This window comes from Zosterops lateralis (assembly GCF_965231275.1).
Source record: "Zosterops lateralis genome assembly, chromosome: 8".
Classification (NCBI taxonomy): Eukaryota; Metazoa; Chordata; class Aves; order Passeriformes; family Zosteropidae; genus Zosterops; species Zosterops lateralis.
Window position 1 is genome coordinate 31450736 of NC_139768.1, and position 24136 is coordinate 31474871.

The 24136-nt window shown below is 51.7% G+C and overlaps 1 protein-coding gene across 1 annotated transcript; it reads right to left on the reverse strand.

Annotated features, from left to right (window-relative positions):
• Positions 1–19006: 19006 nt before the first annotated feature.
• DKK1 (dickkopf WNT signaling pathway inhibitor 1) lies at positions 19007–21769 on the reverse strand (the record flags this gene model as incomplete). Its single annotated transcript, XM_083865922.1, has 4 exons — positions 19007–19985; positions 20414–20524; positions 20812–20968; positions 21578–21769. 4 exons carry the CDS (start codon positions 21767–21769, stop codon positions 19732–19734), a joined length of 714 nt encoding a protein of 237 aa, XP_083722048.1. The 3' UTR covers positions 19007–19731.
• Between the last annotated feature and the right edge of the window lie 2367 nt (positions 21770–24136).

The following is a 24136-nucleotide window of genomic DNA, read 5'->3' on the forward strand; positions in this document are numbered from 1 at the left end:
CAAGTGTTTTCTGCCCAGTGCTGGTTTGAAACACAGGATTTTTTTTCCCATTTGGAAACAAAAAAAAAACCCCAACAAATAAAAGGTTGTTTTCACCCCAGTGGAAGCCCAGCCAAAGCTTAAACAGAGTCACCAAGAAGAAACCGAGGTTTGTTTTTCTATCACTTTTCTGGACAATTTGAACAATGTAATTTCAGCCTGTGGTTCAGCTGAAAGCAATCCCAGGACACACAGCAACTTTTCCATAGGGAAGAATTTCCTGATTTTTCCTCCTTCTCCTGCCTTCCTTCCAGCCCAAAATTGCTGGGAAAGAGCTCACCAGCTTGGGTGCCAGGGAGGAGGGATGTGGGGGCTGCAGCAGGGGGGAAAGCAACATGGTTTTAAAAGGGAAAGGAGTAAAATTCAAAATATATGGGGTAGCCACACCACCCCAGCACTGCTCCCAGCCTTGCCCATCATTGAGTGTTGCTCTCAAGGAATTCTCCATCTGCTGCCAGCTGGAGGAGGAGAAAATCAGCGTGAATCCCGACTGCCAGGAGCAGGGAATGTGAAATTAATACCTTGAGAATAGTGGGATTTGATTAGAATAAACCAGAATTCCATGATCACAGAATCACAGAGGATTCTGTATATTCTATATATTCTATAAATGCAGAGTCACAGAATGGCTTGGGCTGTTTAGGGCCTGATTTAGGGGCTGATTTAGGGGCTAGTTTAGGGGCTGAATTAGGGCTGATTTAGGGCCTGATTTAGAGGCTGATTTATGGGCTGGTTTAGAGCCTTGTTTAGGGGCTGGTTTAGGGCCTGGCTTAGGGGCTGGTTTAGGGCTTATTTAGGCCCTGATTTAGCGGCTGGGTTAGAGGGTGCTTTAGAGGCTGATTTAGGACCTGATTAGAGGATGGTTTAGGGCTGATTTAGAGGCTGGTTTAGGGGCTGATTTGGGGGTTGATTTCGGGCTGATTTAAGGCTGATTTAGGGCTTGAATTAGGACTGATTTAGGTGCTGGTTTAGGGCCTGATTTAGGTCTCCATCCCTGGAGCACACAAAGGCTCTCCAAGGAAGCTGAAGCTCTCCTGGCAGTGCCTTTCCAGGATGGGGAGTTGGGAAGGAGTTGCTGCTCATGGGACCTCAGGAATGGGCTGCTGGCTCCAGGGGGGTTAACCAAAGACGTGAAGAAACAATTTTAAAATAGTTTAGAAACCAATGTAGAAGCAACAGTTATTAAAAATCAACATTTAAAACATTGGATCCATCACCTACAGCATCCATTGATTTGCAATTAAAGAGTCACTGCTCTCCAGTGGTGCCTTTTCCTCAATCAACCCATCAATTGTGGCACCAATGGATCTCAAGAGAAACTCTGGTTTTATCCCAGGTTTTCCCCTGGCATTTTTGCTTCTCATCTTCCCCCTTGCATTTTTCCTGCTCATCTTCTCCCTTGTATTTTTTCTGCCCATCTTCAACCTGAATAAGGAATTCTTCCCTCCCATCTTCTTTTTTTAGCCTCTCTTGGAATATTCACTGACTGGAGTCTCATGGACTTCTAGAATTAGCAAACTGCCTGGTGTCTCATGGATTTCTAGAATTTGGCAAAAGCCGAATAAACACGTAAGTCCCCAGGTGTGATTTATTTGTGAGCATTTTTTTGCCTCAAGAGAAGTGCAGCATTAACCCAATCAAACTTGTTGGGTTTTTCTTTTACTATTGGGGAAAAACGGTTTCTGAACTGATTGAGTAATTTTTCAAAGAATTTGTCTGATTTTTTTGTGCTTGCACTCATGTCTTTCACAGTGTGAGCTCAGCTACACCTCACATCAGTGTCTGCCTGTGGGACAAGGGCTGTGCTGATTTATGACATTAATCTTTATTAAAAAAGATTAAATTCTTGTTTTGCAGCCTTGTGGTTTTTTTTTTTTTTTTTTTTTTTGTTGTTGTTGTTGTTGTTGTTGTTGTTGTTGTTGTTGTTGTTTTTGTTTTTTTAATTCTATCCCTTCTTGGTGGAAAGTGTCCATGCAGTTTATTGAAGAGAGCGTGAAGCTCCCTCCTTGAGATGAACACACAGAGAGAAGGCAGTTCCATTTCTGCCTTGATGCCATAATAATGACTATAATAATTGCAATCCTTTTTTTTTTTTTTTAATGTAATTTTAGAAAGCAGAAAGTATGTTTATTCCACGGCTGGGTTAGCCCCAGCAATGGGTGTAAAAACAGCACTATATTTAGAATTTATGTTGATAAATATAGAGCGCCAGCATGTGTATGAATGTTTTCTTTTTTTTCCCTTGGGAATGGAGGAAAGGGGAGGGACAGGGGGAAAAACCCTAACAGCTTTTCTGGCCCCAAAAATCAAGGAAAAAATTCCACTTCAAAGTGTCTGAGTGGCTTGAGAGGGGAGTCAGAGCACAGTAGTTTCTCTTGCACTGGCTCATCACGGCGCTGGATGCAGTTGAAGGGAAAACTTTGCACGAGGAAAGTCTCGCCCAGCGAATCGAGCTGGCTCAGTGCGAGGGAGCAGCTTTGAAGGGACCACCTACCACAAACATTATTCCAAAAGCCGGAATTCTTACCACCAGCATCCAGGGAGGCAATGATAAACAGATGAGGCAGCCAGCAGAAATTTCACAGAGTTGTAACTTTAACTTTCTGCATGTGTTGGAGAAATAAGTCCTTTATAAGAGCAGCGGAGCTGTTTATTATTAACATCATTTTATTCCCATTTGCAGCACCCAGTGCTGCCCTGACCCGTTGCATGTTCCCCCTTCCAGCTTCCTTCACTCAAATATAACTTTTAATTTTTGCTGGTCACTGCCTAAATTACAGCCAGGAGACTGCCTGAGTTATTTTTTTTTCATTGTTTATTCTCCACACAGAAATTCCCAGGTGCTTTTTTGCTCTGGGAATAAACAAATTGCAGCAGCTGTGGTGGGAATTTGGGCATTGAAGAGCCCCAGATTGGCTCTTCTCCCTGCCTTCGTCAAAGTTGTCCATCATTTTCTGACTCCTCTAGTTTTAGAAATTGGTGACAAATTTATAAATGAGTTCAGCAGCTCAAACAGCAGTTGAGTGAGGCTTAGGAGCAGAGCCCAGCTCATCCCCACGATCTGTTTGGGGTCAGATTGAAGCAGGAATCCGGAGCGTGACTTTGGAAATGCCAACAAGCTTCTCATCCATCACTTCATGATGTCAGGAGCCACGCACAGAGGATATTTATGGTAAGAACAAAAAACACAAGTAACCCAAACTTTTGCTGGCTGTTGGGTCTCAGGAAAAATCCTGGAATGTTTGGAAAAAAAGGCGCCACTTGAAATATTAGGGCAGTGAATGTCTCAGGCCACATCACACAATAAAATAATAATAAAGATAGAAGTGGGAATCTTGTGGGGAATGAGGTTTTTGGTGCTTGTAGTGGGACATTTGAGCTCCTCTCCATAAAGATTGGGAGTTTGGGACTGATCTTGAGGGGGTTTAACATCTCCTTTGGGAATTTAATTTGTATTTCTGACAGCTGATCACGGATTTTTCTGTACCTGTACCTTCACTGTTCAATATCAGGGAACCCGTATTTTGAGTTGGGAATTTGATCAGATCCATGGGGTTCATTCTCCAAGGACACTTGGCCTGTCTGTGCCCTACTCTCCTCCTGTAGAATCTTCTTTTAAAAGCCTTTCTCCCCTACCCCTAATTTGGAAAGTGCATGAACAGCACAGGTGCAGGGGCAAGGCCAGATACCCCAAACCCCACCTTGGAAGGGCCACCCCTTCCCCCTCCTCCATTTGTCCCAAATCAAAATGAGCTTGGATGGTGCCTCTTAAGGAAAATTACCTGTGTCAGGTAGTGGTGCAACGTGGGAGAAATCTGGGGAGGAAAAAAAGGCAATAAGCCTAAATCCAGAGAATTTCACAGCTGAAACACCAATGATCGCTGCCCAGAGCAGCTGTGGCTGCCCCTGGATCCCTGGAAGTGTCCAAGGACAGGTTGAACGGGGCTTGGAGCAGCCTGGGACAGTGGAAGGTGTCCCTGCCCATGGCAGGGGGTGGAATAGGATAAGCTTTAAGGTCCTTTCCCTCATAAACCACTCCGTGATTCTGGGATTCCCTCTGGAAAGCCCAAATCTCCTCCTTACACCTCCAAGGAGAGCATGAGGAGCCAACACAGGATGAGGTTTTTGGATGCTCCGTGACCCATCCAGGCAGGACTGAAATGTTTTTGAGGTGTTGGCCAAGTCTTTCCCCACTGGGATCCCAAATAACAGGGTTGGGACCCAGACAGCTCAAATTCCATGACAGGATTCAGTTTGGGTGTGTGCCCATCCAGGCTGTAATGAAAGGATCCTGGGGGATCTGTTCATCCATAACGTCTCATTCCCAAGCATCCCTAAATATTCCATATGCACCCTGCAGACCTGGGAACCCACTACCAAGGAGCTGATCCTGAAAAATGTCCAGCAATTCCCAGGAGGTGCTGGGCACACTCCACCCCCAGAGGTCCTTCTGCAATTCCCAAATAAACAGGGAAAGTTATTCCAAACCAAACCAGGGATCAACCCGAGCCAGTTCCCCCCCTGTGTTATTTTCCTCCTGCTATGTTTAACTCCAGATCCCAGTTTTTAGTGAATTGGGATTGATTGGAGTGGGCGGGAGCTTGGCTGGCAAAGCTCAGGCAGGGGTTTCCTGTTCCCATTATCCAGGTACTTTGGATAACATTTTGGTGTTTGTCAGAGGAGTTAATGTAGCAGGATTCCATCAGGAGACACCTTTTGGGGTGGAAATTCTGCAGGAGAGCAGGATGAGGATCCACACTGGGCATTCCAGGAGAATGATGGATGGGCTCGTGCTGGTGCTCAGGATTGGGATGAGGGCTTTCTAGTCCTTCCCTTGGGCATCAAATTTGTATTAGATGGAGCAAAAGCTTTCTTTTCCAAGATTTCTGCCCCCAAAATATGAATGTTCATCCACATTTCTGGACATCAATCTTGGTCCTGTCATGTGCAACAAAATAATTTGCATTTTTTTCCCAACTTGCCGAAAAAAAATTATGACCAGGGACTTGTGGAGTCAGTAGGGTTGGAAAAGAACTCCAAAATCATCAATCCAGGCTCTGATCAATCACCCCCATGGCCACTAAACCATGAAGGGCCACATCCACTCATTCCTGGAACACTTCCAAAGATAACAAATCCACCTCTTTCCTGGGCAGCCCAGTTCCATTGTCTGACCTCTCTTTCCACAGAGAAATTTTTTCCTGAACGCTGGGCAGTGATGCAGGGATGGATTGGTGGAACAAGAAGATATTTCTTCCCTGAAATTCCAGGAGCTGGAGACAAACCCACAAGCCTAGACATGCAAGACTGGGCAAGAAGAGGATTCCCCATGGGAGGCTCCTGAGGTGTCGGCCCTGCTGCTTGATGATGCCACAGCCATCACCTTTTGGGACTCAAAGCATTCCTTGGCTGCTCATCAGGGTGGATTTAATGCAATCATCATTTCACTTCTATGCTTTTAATTCCGTTTTCTGCTTGAAGAACAGGAGAAACCCTATTTCACAAAAAAAAAAAAAAAAAAAAAAAAAAAAAAAAAAAAAAAAAAAAAAAAAAGGCAGCAAAACACAACTTTTAATTTTTAATTAGTTGTGGTGGAACACCTGAGGCACTAAAAGAAGAGGGAGCAGGCCTAGGAGGGAAAAAAATATATGTCCTATATTATATAAAAATGGGGGTTTAGTGGGAATAAATAAATTATATTAATAAATAAAGTTGGGGCTGCTCAGCCTGGAGCAGAAAAGGTTGTGAGGAGACCTCACAGCTCCTTCCAGGGTCTGTGAAGGGATACAGGGAAGCTGGAGAGGGACCCTGCAACAAGAACTGGAGGGACAGGACAATGGGGAATGGCTTCCCAGAGGGCAGGGCTGGATGGGATATTGGGCAGGAATTGTCCCCTGGGAGGGTGGGCAGGCCCTGGCACAGGGTGCCCAGAGCAGCTGTGGCTGCCCCTGGATCCCTGGCAGTGTCCAAGGCCAGGCTGGACTTTGGGGCTTGGAGCACCTTGAGACAGTGGAGCAACCCAGGACAGGGCTTGGAATGAACATTAGGATCCCTTCCATCTCAAAACATTCCATGGTTTTATGAATCAAACTCTGCCTTGAATCCTAGACCATCTTCCTCCTCCCCCTCACCCAGAGCTGCCAGAGGTGTGAGCTGTGCTTCACACAGGAGGATTCTCTGTCCTCTCCTTCTCACAGTGACTCCACCGCTACTCCGTTTGAGAGCAGCCCTTGGCTGAATTCAAGCACAATTCCAAACCCTTTCCTTTCCTCTCCACCAGCCACAGGGCAAAATTTCACTTTTGGTGTTCAAAACCCCGTGGAAGGGCCCACTGTGGGGGAGCCTCGGGCAGGTGGGCACAGCTGGCAAGGAGTCACAGAATGACAGGAGCCAATTCCACTGAAAAATTCAGGATTGAAACCATTCAGGCCACAGTGGTTTTCTGGGACGCTCCTGGCTGGAGGGAAACGAGGAAGGGCTGGCTGCAGGGACACAGGGCTGGATTTCATTCCACCCTCAGCTCACCAAACATGCTGCACTTTGTGTGGCCTCTTTCCCCTGTGCAAGGGTGGAAAAGCTTTCCTAGATGGCTCCTGAGGTGCAGAAATGGGAGAAAAACACCTGGAATGTTCCTTCCAACAACGCATGGGTTATACTGGAATGCACTTGCTACTTTTACTTCAAAATACTGAGATTATTTTTCCCTCTAAATTGCCACGTTTTCCTCCAGTTAAGCCACAGTCATGTACAAAACCAAGCCTTGGTGATCAAGGGGCTACTGCAGATGTTTTCTGGGGGTCTTGAGTTGGGAGGGAAAAGGTGGCTTGGAAAAAAGGGCAGGATTCCCACATTCCCATATCCTGAGGGGGGAAAAAAAAGGAGTGGATGCAGACAGAGGAAAAGGCTTCTCTCTTCTTGCTATACAACTCTAAATTTCTGCCTGTGAACCTTTGTAATCCACCTTTCTGTCCCAGCAAAGCCTTGGAAAAGCTTCGCCTGTTGTGTGCTAGAGCAGGGTTGGATTGGAAGCTTGGAATGGGGTGTGGGTGGTGGCTGGGGGTTGCCATTCTCCCAAAAATCAATCCCCCATTTCCACCCTCCTCCCACTCCACCCCCTGCTCCAGGGAATGGGAGATCATGGCAGAGGCTGAAGGATGAGCTCCACGGTGCTGAGGAGGCCACTGAGGGCTGCTGCTCCCAGGCTGAGGCAGCAGGAACAGCTAAATGCAAGGAAAGATTAAGGGAATGACGATGGGACAGGCTTGCTGGGAGCTGGAAGGTGTTGCTTTTTTGTCTTCTTTTTCTGCCAGAGTCAGGAATAAATGCACAAGACAGTATTTCTTGTTCAGACTCAAAAGTTAATTAATTCTTATCCACAGTACAGTCTCACAGACCATGAGTGCTACAGCACTTCCAGCTAACAAAGCAGAAATGGCCCCTAACTCTCTCTACAAGACCTTTTAAGCACAAACTGTCCAATTAAGAAATGACACCTAAATTATTTTTACTTTTAACCCAATAACCAACCACCTGTTTCCCCCAGTGCAGACTTTTCTCTCCAATTACAAAACACCACCCAAACCCACAAAGAAGGTGAAAAAGATGGACTCAGCCTCTGACCTTAATCCTCCATCTTGCTTTATATATATATTACTGTATTATAAACCCTTAAACTCTAGGTTTTCCACCATGTGATATCACACACTTCTATTCAAACTCCACACCCATAATCCCAGTTCTAGCACTCAATTTTGGGAGCTTTTCCAAGGCCTCAGGTCAAATGCAGTGTTTTCCTGGGGGTCAGTGCCTGTCAGCACAGAAAGTCTAAAATTCTCAGTGCCCAGGGTTCCAACAGGAAGGGAAATAGAGTGTGGACTGGAGCAGAGGGTGGAAATCAAAGAATTCCTGGGATGCCTCTGGCCACTGGTCCTGAAGTTCTGAACCATGAGCTGAATCAAGAACCAAACCCAACCCAAAAAACCTGGTGGAGCCACCAAACTGGAGCTGAGGAGAGGATGTGGAGCTGAACCCACCTGTCCCAGCCCCGAGGTGAGACCTTACCCCTGAGCTGAAGGTGAATGTCACACAAACACATGAGTTCCTCGACATGCAACAACACCCAAGCCTTTTTTTTTTTTTTTTTTTTTTTTGCCAATCCCCTTTAAAATAAATATTCAGTTTGAGTGCCTGTTTTGCCAGACTGCGAATCCTTTCAGCACACCAGGGCTGGTTCCTCGTTGGGGGATAACCACAAGCCAATTAGAAGTTAAATTGTTGAGCACTCTGCATCTAATTGAAGTCTCTCCCTTCTGCCCACTATTTTTAGTGCTTGGCCCGAGCTGCAGCTCCACGTAGGGTATAATCATGTTTATTTAAGAGCCATGTGTACCTCAGTGAGAAAAATAAAATCCAGCAGGCAGAGCTGTTTTTTTTACCAAATATACATGGGTGGGTGGTAGAGGTCAGGTCTAGACTGCTCTGTGTCTCTTGCTGTCCCCCTCTCCCATCAGGACACATCCTTTTCACCCCAAAAGCATGCCTGAGACGTGTTCATTCGACTTGAAATGCATTTCCCCTGCTCTTTTATTGTCACATTTTGTCACCTCTAGTATTTTCTTTGTCCTCTGCTACGTACAGAGCAGTGCTAAGCGATTCTGGTTGTGCTGGAGGAAATAAAGTGGTAATAGAAAATAAAAAAAATGGAAAAGGTGCTGTGAGTCAGCCCTGAGCTGCCTCCCCTCTTCCCAGGGCAGTTTGGGGAGGGGAAGGGGATTGGGAATGAACCCAGGAATTTCGGAAGTGATTCCAAGGGCAACAAGAAAGTCATGAGGTTGGAGTTTCTGGGAGGCTTCCAGCAAGGGGAAGGAGAGAAAATGGTTATTTCTCCGGAGTTTTCCATGTCTGGGCTCCAAAAGCTGGTAGGACTGGGATAAGACAACCTCAAAGTCCTGAAAGTGAAGAGACTTTTGTCTGTGCTTGATGGGCCAATAGAGGGGAAGCAAAAAGAAGGACAAGGAACAAAATTCCAAAAAAATGGAAGCAAAGGACTTTTCTAACCGCTTTTCAAGCAGTCACTTGGTTTGTTCAGCCTGGAGAAGAGGAGACTGAGAGGAGACCTCTTTGGGGTCTTCAACATCCTCCCAGAGGCAGCTCCAAAATCTGCTCTCTGTGACAGGGACAGCACCCAGGAATGGCTGGAGCTGTGCCAGGAGGGTTTAGGTTGGATCTCAGGGAAAGTTCATTCCCAGAGGGTGCTGGCACTGCCCAGGCTGCCCAGGGAATGGGCACAGCCCTGAGGCTGCCAGAGCTCCAGGAGGGTTTGGACAGCACTCCAGGGATGCCCAGGGGGGATTGTTGGGGTGTCTGTGGACTGATGATCCCTGTGGTTGATGGTTCCATGAACCATGATCCATAGTTCTGTGACCATACAAGGGCTGAGACAGGGAACTCCATAATCCCATGGAGCAGATTCCAAACGTGACACTCAGCCTGAAGGATGAGGGAGGGAGAGCCCAAGAGCTCCCAGGTTGCGACAGAAGCTCTGGCCCTGACTAAACCCCACCCCAGCCATTCCAGTAAAGATAAGGAGGGAGATAAGGGGGTCAGCTTGTGCCTTAAAAAGCTCTGTCTGTACCACCACTGCTCCTGGTGACCTCATCATCTTCCTGCCTTCAAACACCCCAAGGAAGTAAACAAAAACAAAGGCCACCCAGGATCCTGTGCTCTCCCTGTTCTTGGCAAAATCTGATTTTTCTTGTTCATCTCTGTTTTATCTAAACCTGGGGAACAGCTCATGAGCACACCGACTCACGCTGAGAAGAAAATAGTGCAGTTTTAATTTTTCTTCAGGAATTTTGCTTCTGTTCTGGTTTCTTGGAATCCCCAGAAGGGATTTGAGTTTGTGTCAGTGAGAAGCCATAAATTTTATTTTAAAAATCTCCACACTGATTTATCCTATTTCAGCAGCCCTGCAAAACATAAAGGCAGTACTAAGCCAAACCTAAAGCCCTTCCTAAAATACAGACCTGGAAACATCAAGGTCTGTATCCACCTCAGAACTTCTCCTGACTGGAGCAACACAGGGTCCTTATCTTGTTTCACAGGATTAGACGTGAAGTGCCCAGTTTTGATTTGAAAGTGATTAAAACTTTATTGACAAGGAGGAAATTAAAACTGAAAAGTGATCACAGAAGTGATGGTCGTAGGCTCAACAGGATTTAAAGGATAAACTAAAAAATAGAGGTTGAGTTACCCAAACACTCCTGGAAAAAAACAGTTATCTTATCAAAGCTGATGTGGGCTGCAGTCTTCCCACTTTAATGACAGTGCAGGTTCTGAATTAGGCTGGAAAAGGTGCTCAGGTCTAAGGGTTCATGGCAACACTGAAAATTCCACCTTTGAAAAGCTTTTCCTTTAATTAGTTTTTATTTAATTACATCCAAAACTTAAGAGAGTCAGATCAAAGGAAATCTCAAGATGCCCAGGTAAGAAGGGCCTGTTTTTCTCAGCTGTTTCTGACACAAGAAGTTGAAATCCACCATCAGGAGCATGACCCCATCTCCAGGGGGGATCAAACCCCTCCTGGGAGCTGGGGGATGCAGCGGGCAGGACAGCACCACCCCAGGCCACATGAGCAGCACTCTCTGAGCTCCATCAGGAGCTTCGCGGGGCAGAACTTGGCTTTTTCCCAAGGCCAGGAAGTTCAGCAGTGCAGAGACGTGATCTGCAGGCAGCAAAAAATAATCCAGGCAGAACCTGGGGTTGCTCAATAGCAGAGATATCTGGCGCCAGGTGGTCCCAGGGTTCGGGGTGGTCACCACTCCTTTGCTGCCACTTGAGTCCCAAACAGAGACCTCCAGGGTAGCACCCAGCTGCATATTCCACATGGAAGTCAGCTTTTAAAGGAGCAGTGACACCTGGGAGAACAGAGCAGAGGGAACTGAGATTCTTCAGTGCAGCTCAGGGCTCTTGGGGTGTTTAAAAATCAGGCTGTGGTACCATGAGAACTCATAAACCAAACAGGGTGTAAATAAATCCATGGAGGTGGAAGTAAGATAATGGGAACCCTACTAGAACTCCTTCCCTGGATCCCTAGACGTGCAGGATAATAGGAACCCTACTAGAGCTCCTTCCCTGCCCTGGCAGTGTCCAAGGCCAGGTTGGACTTTGGGGCTTGGAGCAACCTGGGACAGCGAAAGGTATCCCTGCCTATGGCACTGGATGGGCTTTAAAAGTCCCTTCCAAACCATTCCATGATGGTTCCTTGCTCCCAGTTGTCAAAAAAAAAAACACCCCAAAAACTAAACCCAGAACAACCCTGATGGATTTTTAAAGGGATCCAAACAGGTGACCTGGAAGCCTCTTTTTCCAGTGCAATGCTCTGGCCAACAACTAAATGGGGTTTTTTGGGGTTTTTTAAGAACATGATCTCTAAACCAAAATCATTATAAGAGAAAATCTAAAATGCATGGAACACAAACTGAAAAAAAGGATTTCCCTCCCGGTTGATCACTCTGGCTGATTTTGGTTTCAAAATAAAACCAGGGAATTGCTGAATTTTTTTTTTCCAGGAACCCATCCCACCTCTCCCTGCCAGCATCTCCTCTTATGGTGGTCAGACCCTTGCAGCCCCTGCCAGCTTTCAGTGAGGTGGAACTGGTGCTGTCCCCACCCCCTGACAGCAGAAAACCTTACAGCAGGGGTTAAAACACAGCATTAATTTGGGTACAAAGGCTTCCCTTTGGCATTCCTGGTGGCTGGGACAGGCCAGCTCCTGCCAGTGAGCACTGCCAGCTTTCTGATGGAATTACTGTTTGCTGGGCAAAGGATCCAGCTTTGGAATGACATTAACTGGGAGGAGAGGAGATCACTGGCATGGGGACAGGTTTCCTGGTGTCCCAAGTCCACATCTGCCTTGCCAAGGAGGAGCTGGAAGACTAGACAGGAGGGGACAAAATACTTCAATATTCCCTACAATAGTGCCTTGCCTTGACAGGGGAAAATCATCTTGCATGGGTAAACCTCCTCTGAAATCCCAAAAAACGCTCTGGGACAGCGCTGGGGTTGAGCAGGAGCATTGCCTAGGAATGAAGATGTTGGTCCCACAAACAAAGAGGTTGGGATGATTAAAATCAGATTGGAAAAGACATCTGGGATCATCCAGCCCAATGCCCACCTTGTCCCCAACCCAGAGCACTGAGTGCCACCTCCAGCCCTTCCCTGGACACCTCCAGGGATGGGGACTGCACCACACCCCTCTCACGGCCTGAGCACCCTTTCCGGGAAGGAATTCTTCCTGAACAAAGCAGGGTACACCCCAAAAACCCTGGCAGGTTTAAAACTGAGGAGCTGTTTTCTGCAGAAAGGATCTGTGGTTTGAGCTGTAAAGTCGAATTCCACGAGCTCAAGGTGGATGGGAGCGGGATAAAGCCCCGGAGACAGCTCCAGGCTCTCCCCTCACCTCCTCTCCCGGAGCATCCCCTGCTTCGTGGTGTGCAGGGCTCCTAATAGGGGCAAGATCTGGGCTGGCCGCTGCCGTGGGCATTACTCATCGCTGCCCAGCTGGGCTGCAGCCAGCGGGAGCTGCTGCATTCCCGGGATGGACATTTATGGGCAGGCAGCGCTGCCGGCCCGGCCCCGAACCCGCCGGCGGGACAGGGCTGGGATGGCACAGACACCGGCACAGGGGAGGGTGGGCGGCCTGGGGACACCCCAAAACCTGCCGGGACAGCCTCACACAGCTTGGGGTCCCCCTACACCTGCAGGGACATGCTCACACAGCTTGGGGTCACCCCAAAAGTCCAGGAACCTCCTCACACGCACCTGGGAGCCACCCCAAAGAAACAGGGACCTCCTCACACAGCTTGGGGTGCCCTGCACCTGCAGGGATATCATCACACAGCTTGGGGTGCCCCGAATCACCAGGGACAGCCTCACACAGCTCAGGGCCACCCCACACCTTCAGGGACATGCTCACACACCTTGGGGTATCCCAAACCTTCAAAGACTGCCCCACACACCTTGGGGCCACCCCAAACTGGCAGCAGGGACATTCTCACACAGCTTGGAGTATCCCAAACCTGCAGGGACATCCTCACACTGCTCAGGGTCATCCCAAACCCGCACAGACTGCCTCACACAGCTCGGGGCCACCCCAAAGCACCAGCAGGGACCTGCTCCCACGCCTTGGGGTGCCCCATATCACCAGGGACATGCTCACACATCATGGGGCCACCCCAAACCTGCAGGGAGCTGCTCACACACCTTGGGGCCATCGCAAAACACCAGGGACCTCTTCACACCCACCCTGGGGACACCCCAAACTACCGGGGACACCCTCACACACCTTGGGGTGTCCTAAACCTGCAGGGAGATTCTCACAGACCTTGGCGCCACCCTGAAACCATCCTCACTCAATGGAGAGATACTGAAACAAATTAAATTCAAATCATTAGGTTTGGGATTTATTGATTTTTGAGTGAGTCTTGTTGTTGAGAAATAGGAGGGTGAGGTCCACGACTTCCAGGATTGTCCAACTTCTTCCCAAATTGGGAAGTTGGTATTTTCAAGGGCCACCTGGACTGGCAGTGAAGCTACAACCTCCCTCCCCCTCCTATAAATTAATGGAAAAGGGAGAATTAAAGATCAATACTGTATAGAAATACTTTCATTTGTGGCTCTCAGGATTAATTAAAAAAAAATAGAGAAAGAGAACCAATCTTGGAATGTGTCATTCAACACTTTGCCCTTCTGTTAATGCTATAAAAATCCACATCTTGGGCTGGAAAAAACCCTAAAATGATCTAATTCTTTACTGATTGATGGTGGCACTGGTGCATTTTAAACCAAATTCCATTAGCCCCAGAAACATTGAGCCAGGCACAATAAGATCAGATATTTCAATTTTTGGATTTTTTTTTTTTCTTTTTAATCACCTAAAGACAAGAGTGGCTTGAGAACCCATCCTGCCACATGAAGATGGACCTGAGAGATCACCTCATTCCAACCCCTGCCATGGACACTTCCCACCAGAAAAATCCCTTATTCCTCTCAAAATCAGAATCTTCAACCAATGAGTGTTTCATAGGAGGGTTTAATTTAAAATTAAAAATAAATATTATATTTATATATATAGAAATTATATATATAGACAAAATATTTATATATAGAAAGTATTTTTATATAGAAATCATTTATATATCGAAACTAAAAAGGACCAACACTTCCCTGTGGATCTGACAGCAGCCCTGGATCACCTTCCCAACAAGGCCCTAAGGAGCCAGGATACAAGAAAAACTAAATTATGAGTTAAATAAACCCTCCTCCAACTCCAGACACTTCCAGAGGGATCCTTCCCAGTGCCCATAACCAGCGTTTAGAGATTTCCTAAATCAGTAATCACCTCCTCAGTCTCCATCTTCCACGAGTTCCCTTTGTCCCCAGGTGACTCCAGTCAGGAGGTTTATTTGTAGCCCCAAGCTGGGTTTGTCCTGAGCTGGACACTCCAACTCCTCCTTGCATTGGGAAGAGCAAAAACAACCCTCGGGCACGTCCTGAGCATTGTTTACAGCCTTCCAGGCCTCTCCTGCTCTCGCTTTGGGACTTGGGAGCCGCCAAATTTTCCTGGGAACACGGTCCCACCTCCTCATCCCGTGTTTTTTGTGTTTCTGGAGTTGTAATATTTTCTGATTCGCCTACCAGGATTTTGATGGGATGCTCTTAGAGGTTTTTTCCAACCTTAACGACTCCATGATTAGTTTGCTGGGTTTTTTTTTTTTTCCCCCGGATTTATCTACCCTGACCCTGTGTCACCTATGGATTTAACATTAAAAAGGTGAAATAAAAGCTGCAGAGCCCAAAGGCCATCCTTGCAGGATGCAGCATTCCCTCCTTCCTCCACAGCAACCTCCACCAATTATGTCAAATAAAAAGGAGAAAATTTGGAGGGGGGTTTACAGCACCTTCACCCCTTTGCTGTGCCCTTGTGGAATCCTTTAACTTCAGGGAAAACCCAGGCGGGCTCTTTGCCCACCCCACAATATCCATCCCCTACAACCGCTTCCCTTTCCTCATCCCAAACTGGGATTTTTTTGGTGGGGAAAAGGCTACTGGCGCTTGCAGCCAAGCCAAGCCTTTCATCAGGCCGTGCCCATTTAAATGCTGATGGTGTTAATTCTCCCCAAAATCACCTGCTAATGGGTCCCCTCCCTCCCTCCCTCCGGCAGGGCTGGATTAGGAGCTGTGCCCAGCAGTGCCCTCCCGGAGCATCCCGGTTATCCTCACCCCCTCTTAAGGTGTTAATTAGGGACACAAGCCGGGCACTGAGGGAGGGGAAACAAAGCGACTTGAGAGAGAGGGGAAAAAAGAGGAAAAAAGGGGGAATAAACATCCCCTTGGATTAGCGGGGATGCGTTTGAAGGAGCCCGCAGCCTCCACCTGGACCACCTGGATGCTCGGCTTCCCCTCCCGGGGGAGATCAAGGTCTGCTGGGCCCAGCTGAAAGAAAGGCTCGGGACAAAGAGCAGCTCCAGCAGGTGGGGGAACTCCCCCCCCCCCCCCCCCAAAAAAAAAAAAAAAAAAAAAAAAAAAAAGGCGGCCCCAAATAAAGGGGAAAACAAACCCCCAAACCACCCCAAAGCTTTGCGTGTTGCGTTGCAGCCACAAAGGTTTTCACCTGCTCGCTCTGTTTCATCTTCCCGAGCCCAAAGGGGCAGGGTTCTGCTCTGTGTCAGGAGAGGTGAGGATTAAAAAGAAAAAAAAAAAGCAACCAAACAGGGTTTTTTTTTCCCTTTTAATGCCTGTGGGTAGTTTTAAAGGGTTTAGTAACCCTTTCTTGCGCTGTGTGAGGTTTTATTCCTCACACGAGCGTTTTTTAGGGGCGTTTAGTTTTAAACACGATGTGAAGATCAGTGGAAGGGAGGAGGAGGGTGCGAGCATCGGCTTTAAACAATTATTTAAAAATAAAAGGGGGGTTTCTGTCTGACAGCTTGGGGTGGAAGCGGTTTCTGAAAGAACTTAGGAAGAAAATGGGAAGAAAATAGGATTTGCTTCCTTGAAGTCTCCCCAAAGGACAGCAAAAACTGCGCCGTGTCCCATCCTCCCTCCTGGGAAGTTTAATTCCTTTATGCCGCGACTGAGTGCGGCAGAGAGGGGATTTCTGGTGATCCACCTCCTCGGGATCTGCATTCACAGCGCAGGAAAATCATTTCGGGAAAACCACGGAGGGATTCCATCTTCCCTTCAAACCCTCCGTGTTTATCCAGGCACTGGAATCCCGGGGCTGGCGGGGTCTGGGACCCAGAAAGGGCTGAAGGATCCCAGAGCCCCTTTGAGCACCTAAAGGGGCTCCAGGAGAGCTGGAGAGGGACTGGGACAAGGGATGGAGGGACAGGACACAGGGAATGGCTTCCCAGTGCCAGAGGACAGGGCTGGATGGGATATTGGGAAGGAATTGTTCCCTGGGAGGGTGGGCAGGCCCTGGCACAGGGTGCCCAGAGCAGCTGGGGCTGCCCCTGGATCCCTGGCAGTGTCCAAGGCCAGGCTGGACTTTGGGGCTTGGAGCAGCCTGGGACAGTGGAAGGTGTCCCTTTCCAGCAGAAGCCATGGGATGGGATTTACAGATTTACAGCTTTCTATGATTATAAATATTAAATCTTGAACTTCCCCGAGCTTTGTTGGAGCTCTTCCAGCCCTAAAAGCGGGAGCAGCAGGTACATCCACCAAAACCTGCTTCTTTTGTTGGATCTCCTCTTCCTTAGGGTTTTCCAGACTTTTTGGAGGGAAAAATTCCCTTAGAGAGGAGGAGGGTGGTGGGGAAGTGCATCCTGAGATGTCTTTCCCAGGAGAGGTCACTGGTTTGTGTGTCTGGGGCTGGAGTTTCTCCCTCTGGATCTCTCAGACTGGACACACCAACCAGCCCAGACTCAGAGGCTCCACACATTCCATTTTTTCCCCCCAAGTTTTATATTTTCTTTTTCCCACAAACCTTTTTGCTGTTGTTGTTGTCGTTATTGGGTTGGTTTGGGGCTAGCAAGGAATTCATTCAGGCATTTCTGATAGGGAGAATATGTCACTGAGGGGAAGGATCCAGGAGGGACGACGGTGATGCCACCTGCTTATTCCTCAGGGAATCCCAGTGCCTTTCCCCTGGGAAAGGGGGACATGAGCAGCCTTTGCTTCTGCCTCCTGTGACCACATTTCAGGGCTCGGGGGGTGTCTATCCCCATTCCTGAGCTGTCAGAGGAGTATTTTGACTTCCCAGGATGATGCAGACCTAAAGTGGGTTCAGGTTTTGGGGACAGAAAGATGCCCAGGGCCAAGGGAAGCCTGAAAATCCCTCCCTTCAAGAACAGCTTTTGTTTAATCTTCACGGACACAGGGTCATATTCTCATGGGGTTTTATTTTCCTAAGGGATATTACTAAATCTAATTTCTTGGATTTACTAAATCCAGCTTCTTGGATTCACCTAAAGAACAAACCCTGAGAGTCCAAAAGGGGCAGAAATGGGAAGAGATCCTGACTGCAAATGTGGTAAGAGGGGAGAGGAGGGAATAAAACCTATAAAAAACCATCATTTTTGTGGAATCTATCCATGAAGTTAATTATTCTGGAGATGTCTGTGGTAGCATCCACCCTGCTGGGCACAGACCATGGGACACAGATGGAACCAGTGCTTACCTGAGCTCCTCTTGCCTCAGAATGGCTGCTAAAAATGCTTTTTTTTTTTTTCCTTTCTCCAGGCTGGGAAAGTGAAGAACGTCAAGGCACAAGAAACATTTTTGGCTAATGCAAGGACAGGTGTGGAGTGGCCAACCTGAACAAAACAGAAGAGGATGGAGGCCAAAGATGTACCAAAGAGGACAAGAAATGGTATTTAATGCCCCACAAGGGTATTTTTCCCTGCCCACAGAGGTGTCAAAGCTGTGCTGATCCCTCTCACTCTCTGGAGAAAAAACCCTGACCCCAATGACAGTGGTTTAAATGTCCCAGGGATAAAATATTATTTACATGGCAGATCTGAACCCATCTGAACAGTTCCTGATGCTTCTGTTAGCCAGGTCCCTTCATTGCCCCAGTGCCATTGACTCCTAGTGGGCATAACATTATCATGATAATAAAATAATTATATTATGTATGGTGTGGATGTTATGCAATTTTTTTTTTAAGTATGGCTTTTGAAAGTACTTTAAACTGTGGTTTGTTTGGGTTTGTTGTTTTTTTGTTGTTGTTGTTTGGGTGGTTGGTTTTTTTGGGTTTTTTTTTTGTTTGTTTGTTTGTTTGTTTTTTTGGTGTTTTTTTTTTTTTTTTTTTAATTTTCACAGCCTTGAATGATGATTCGAGCACTAAACTCCAGCCTCTGAGTCAGGAACTCTTCAACCCCCAGCTCATGCTGTGGCTCCAGCAAAAGCTGCTCCACACAGACTTAAAGGGTGGGGTTTGGGTGGTTTAAGGACCATCAGTGTTTTACCCTCCAGTGTGGGGGAGTTTTGGCTGCTCTCAGCTGGGAATGATCCTTGGAACGTTTGCCTCTCCCTGGGGCCGTTCTCCCTCCTTTACATTTTCTGCACCTGTGGCCTCGGTTCAGCACCACCCGGAGCTGCAGTGGGGCTGGAATTCCACAATCCCGTGTTCTCCAGGGAATTAAACACCCTAAAGAGGCGGCACCACCCCCAAAGCCACCAAACACCCACGAGCAAAGCAGCATTTCAGGGATGCTCGGCGCCCTCAGAGCCCCCAGGGATGTGGTGGATTTGGGCTGGGGTGCAAAGCCATTTTGGGGTGTAGAGGGGAGGCTCCACGGTGATTTTGCACTCCAAGCCCTTGCCCAGGCTGCAGGGAGGCTGAGGGCAGCCGGGGCCAGCACTGCACCTGCAGCCCCACAAAAACCACCCGAAAGAGAAGGGGCAGCTAAAGGGCTGGGGAAAAACGTCTGTTCGCAGCTTTCCCTCCCTCCGAGCCATCCCAAAAGGCCGAAGAGGCACAGGAACAAGATGCAAAATGAGGGGAAAAAAATAAATCTTTATTGTGCACAGAGCAAGGAGCGAGCGGTGGAGAGCGGCAGCGCCCGCGGCTGGTCCAGCACAGCCCCTCCGGTGATCCCTCACTCCCTCCTCCCTCCCAAAACCAGGGAGAGGGGTTCTGCTGCCAGGTGCCCTTCCCAGAGCCCCATCCGCGCTCCCTCTCCTCGGTTTGGTGGCCAGAGGGCATCAGTGGCCACCGCGGAATTCCTAGAAAGCAGCTGGATAAAGCAACCCAGCAGCCTTTCCCGTGGGCTGGCGGGGATGGAGCCCCCGCCCGTGTCTCTGCTCCCCCGGGCACATCCTCCCTCCTTCCCGCAGGGCAGGGAGGGGCGTGCGGGCAGCGCGGGGAGAATTTAAAAAAGGTGGTTTTTTGTTTTTATTCGCTCGCACGGAGACGGCGGCATCCCTTCGAGCAGAACCCAGTGTGTACAAAGTCACGGCCACGGCTTGAGGAGATGACCAAAACCACAAAAAAAAAAAAAAAAAAAAAAAAAAAAACCAACTCTATTAAAAAGTCACTGAAAAGTCCCGGCGTTATGTACAGCTAAGTGCCAGCTCGAGTATTCACAACACAGTAACGTACTGCAAACAAGTCGCTTTCGGAGTAGTTCCCTTGAGAAACAACCTTCGCTCCGGCGGAGCGTGTGTCCGTCTGTCCGGTCCGTGTGTCGCTCAGAGCACGGACTGGCACGTGTGCAGGCGGGCCGGGTCGGCGGGGCCGTGCTCTCGCTGCAGGCGGCACGCCAGCCCCTCGGAGCACGGGCAGCGCTGGAAGATCTCCAGGCCGTGGGCGCCTTTCCGCCGGTGCCGGGTGCACACCTGCCCCTCCCGCAGCACCGGCTTGCAGATCTTGGACCAGAAGTGGCGGGCGCAGCACAGCCCGGCCGCGCAGTCCGACGAGCGCAGGCAGAAGTCGCCCTCCTCGCCTGCGTGGGGACAGCGAGGGGATGCTCAGCAGGGCAGGGGGACAGCGAGGGGATGCTCAGCCGGGCAGGGGGACAGCGAGGGGATGCTCAGCCGGGCAGGGGGGACAGATCTGGGGATGCTCAGCAGGGCAGGGGGACAGCTCTGGGGACGCTGGGGAGGGGTGGGCATCTCACACTGATCGATCCTACAGGGTGCAGTGGGCATCCCGAACTACCCCACGGGCAGGATGAGCATCCCGGGGTTGTCTTCTGGGGTCAGTGGGGCTGGGGGGGCATCCCGGACTGATCCCATGGGGGACAGGGGGGAAAGGGGACATGCCGGACTGATCCCAGGGCAGGGGGCAGCCTGAACTGATGCCCAGGGGACAGCAGGGCAGGCTGGCAGCATCAGGCGGGACAGCGCGGTGACAGCAGCCGTGACTCCTCACCTTTGGCCGTGGGTATCCAGGCGGGCGCGGGCGTCCGTCGGGGCAGCGCCTCAGTGCCCGTCTCCTCGGGCTCGGCCGCTCCGTGGGGCGGCTCCAGGGGCGTGCAGAGACCTGGGGGGGCAGTGGGGCGGCTGTCAGACACGCGTGGGGACCCCGGCCCCCGGCTGTCCCCGGCCCCCGGGCTGTCCCCGGCCCCCCGGCTGTCCCCGGCTGTCCCCGGCCCCCGGGCTGTCCCCGGCCCCCCGGGCTGTCCCCGGCTGTCCCCGGCCCCCCGGCTGTCCCCGGCTGTCCCCGGCTGTCCCCGGCTGTCCCCGGCCCCCGGGCTGTCCCCGGCCCCCCGGCTGTCCCTGGCTGTCCCCGGCTGTCCCCGGCTGTCCCCGGCTGTCCCCGGCGCTCACCGTTGCTGCAGGCCATGCCGGGGCAGCACATGGCATCGCGCAGGCAGCGCTTGCGGCGCCGCCGGCAGCCCAGGCACAGCGGGGCCCCCCCGCCGCGGGCCGCGCCCCCGCAGAATTCCTCGGGACCGCAGTCCTCGTCCTCGGCGCACGGGAAAGGCTGCGGGGCACAAAGGAGGAGGGGGATCAGCGGGGCCGAGGCTCCCATCCCCGAGTGTCCTGTGCCTCCATCCCCGGTTACTCTCTCTCTCCAATCCCCGGCGCGTCCGCTCCGTCCATCTCCCGTGTGTCCCTTCCCGCCTCCAGCCCGGGACATCCTCCCGTCCCCGGTGTCCCCTCCATCCCCGAGATGTCCCTCACTCCACCCGATGTGTCTGTGTTCCCGTCTCCCCGCGCGTCCTCTCCTCCACGGCCGGTGTCCCCCTGTCCACCCCCGGGGTGTCCCTGCGTGCCCCGGGCAGCCCCTCCGCCCGTCTGCGCTGTGTCCCCCCTCTTCTATCCCTGCCGTCCCCGCTGTCCCCCTGCTCCATCACCCGGTGTGTGTGTCCTCATCCCCGACGTCCCACCCTTCACCCCAAATGTGTCCCTCAAGTCCATTCCCGCTGTGTCCCCATCTCCATCCCCGCTGTGTCCCCCTCTATCCCCGGTGTGTGTCCCCTCCATTCCCGCTGTGTCCCCATCTCCATCCCCGCTGTGTCCCCATCTCCACTCCCGCAGTGTGTCCCCTCCATCCCCGCTGTCCCGCGGCTCCATGCCCGCTGTGTCCTACCTGCCGGGTGGCGGCCGGCGGTGCCTTGTTGCTGCCGTCGAACGGGGGTGCGGGGGCGGCGCTGGCCTCGGCCGCCGCCCCCGGGGGGGGTCCCTTGATGGCGTTGGAGCTGAGGGCAGCCCCGGGAGCCGCCGCCCGCCCCGCCGGGGCCGCGCAGCTCAGCGCCGCCAGCAGCGCCACCAGCCCCCGCATCGTGGAGCCTCCCGTGCCCTCCCGTGCCCGCGGTGTCCCCGAGCAGCAGCACCGAGCCGCCGGCAGCGGCTCCTGCGCTCCTCCGCCGCCTTTATACCCCCGGGGCTGCCTCCTGCCCGCCCCCTCGGGGCGGGGGGCCCGCCGCCTGCCATTTCAAAGCCTTTCCCGGGGGCGGCTGGGGGGCCGTGCCCGCGAGCCCCCAAAACCGCCCCCGCCCCGCCCCGAGGGTCCCGCATTGGTCGGGAGGGGGTTTCGCGAGGCCCGGGGCGGCCCCCCCCGCCCCGGTTCCCGGCCAGATGCTCCGCACGCCCCGACGCCGCCGCCGTCTCCAGCCGGGCGCGCCCGACGGAGGGGACCGGCAACGGGGAAAGGGGGGGACGCTCCCTCCTCGTGCGACCCCCCCGGAGCGGGCGGGGGCCGCCGTGGGTGCGGGGAGCCCCCCCGCCCTCCCCCGATGGCAGAGTCGGTGCTTTGGTCTCCTCTAAGTCTCCCCCCGCCGCCTCCCCCGCGTCCTTCCTGGCGCCAGCGCAGGCTCGCAGGAAAGGAGAGGGGCTGCTCCGCATCCCCCCGCGCCGGGCGGCGTGCGGGGACACGGCGGGGACACGCCGCGCGACTCTCGGTGTCCTCCCCCTGCTCCCCTGACCCCGGCCGGCCCGGGGGGGCAGCGCCGCTGGGGGGGAGCTCCGGGCCCTTTGATGCGGGGAGATCAAAGGCGTCTCCCCCACTCCTTTCCCAATCCCCCCATTCCCTTTCTATTCCTACCCCGTTCCCCCCATTCCCCCTCATTCCCCTTCATTTCCCCCATTCCCTCCCCATTCCGCCCATTCGCCCCATTCCCTCCATCTCCTCCCCATTCCCCTTCATTTCCCCCATTCCCCCCAATTCCCCCAGTTCCCTCTCCATTCCCTCTTATTCTCCATTCTTCCCATTCCTTTCCCATTCCCCCCCATTCCCCCAGTTCCCTCCCCATTCCCCCAATTCTCCCATTCCCTTGTTCCCCTCATTCCCGCATTCCCCCAATTCCCCCATTCCCCCAATTCCCCCATTCCCCTCATTCCCCCATTTCCTCCCTATTCCCCCATTCCCTCACTCCCCCATTCCCCCATTCCCTCATTCCCGCATTTCCCCATTCCCTCACTCCCCCATTCCCCCATTCCCTCACTCCCCCATTCCCCTATTCCCTGCCCATTCCCTCGTTCTCCCCATTCCTCCTCCCCCGTCGGGGCAGCGCGGCCCCGGGGCGCCCCCTGGCGGTCCCGCCGCGCCATGGCGGCCCCCTCCCTGTCCGGTAATTAACTTAACCCCCGTTAATTAACCCTGCTTATTTATTCCTTTTCTCAGCTCGGTTTAAACGAGAATACGAAGAGCCGGAACAGCGCCCCAGCCCCCCCCAAAATCCCCCGGGGCGGAGGATTGCGGGCGCTGCAATTCCCGCAATTCCCGCCCCCCCGTCCCGGTATCGCTGTCCCGGTATCCCCTATCAGCTGTTCCAGGCCCGAGTGGCTCAAACCGGGCTAATAATTGCCTGGGAAGGTTTCGGGAGCGCGGCGGGCAGGTGTCATCAGCAGCGGCTGAGTCACGACCGGGCGACATCCCCCGCACAGCCCGGCCACCCCTCTTGCCTTCCCTATTTTTAGCCCGGAATAATGAGCGCCAAGCCTCGCCCCGAAATCTCGGTGTTCCCCTGGCAGTTTCAGGTGAGGGCCACGTCACCCTGGGGTTTTTATTGCGTTATTAACTTCGACCTGCGATTGCTGCATCCTGCAAAATAATTGATGATGATTCCCAGCTCCTCCTTGGGCTGCCACCGCATTTATTCCCCTCCCGAGAGGATGTTTGGTTGCTCCTTTCCCCAGCTTTTGCTCACCTCTGTGTCATCATCGAATCATAGACTGATGTTGGGTTTGGAGGGACCTTACAGCCCATCCAGTGCCACCCCTGCTATGTGCAGGGACTTTCCACTATCCCAGGGTGTTCCAAGCCACATCCAGCCTGGCCTGGGACATTTCCAGGGATCCAGGGGCAGCCACAGCTTCTCGTGGCAACCAGTTCTGGGAGCAGAACCCCCTTAACCCCACATTTCACCACCATCTAGAAGATCTCTGCCAAACTTGGCTCCTGCTCTGGAAGAAACCCACTGACAGTTCAAAAGTAATTATTTTTATTTCAACTCTATAAAGTATACAACAGGCACTCGGCAATTACAGCTGCAGGGGGAGTACAGAGCGAAACAAAAGCCATGGAAGTTTATGGAAAAAAAAAATAAACAAACCCAAAGTTCCTCATTCAACATCCAAAGAGTGCAAGCGGCCGATGGCCGGGGCGTGACCGACATCTGCCCATGGACAAACAAAACCTCTGCCATGG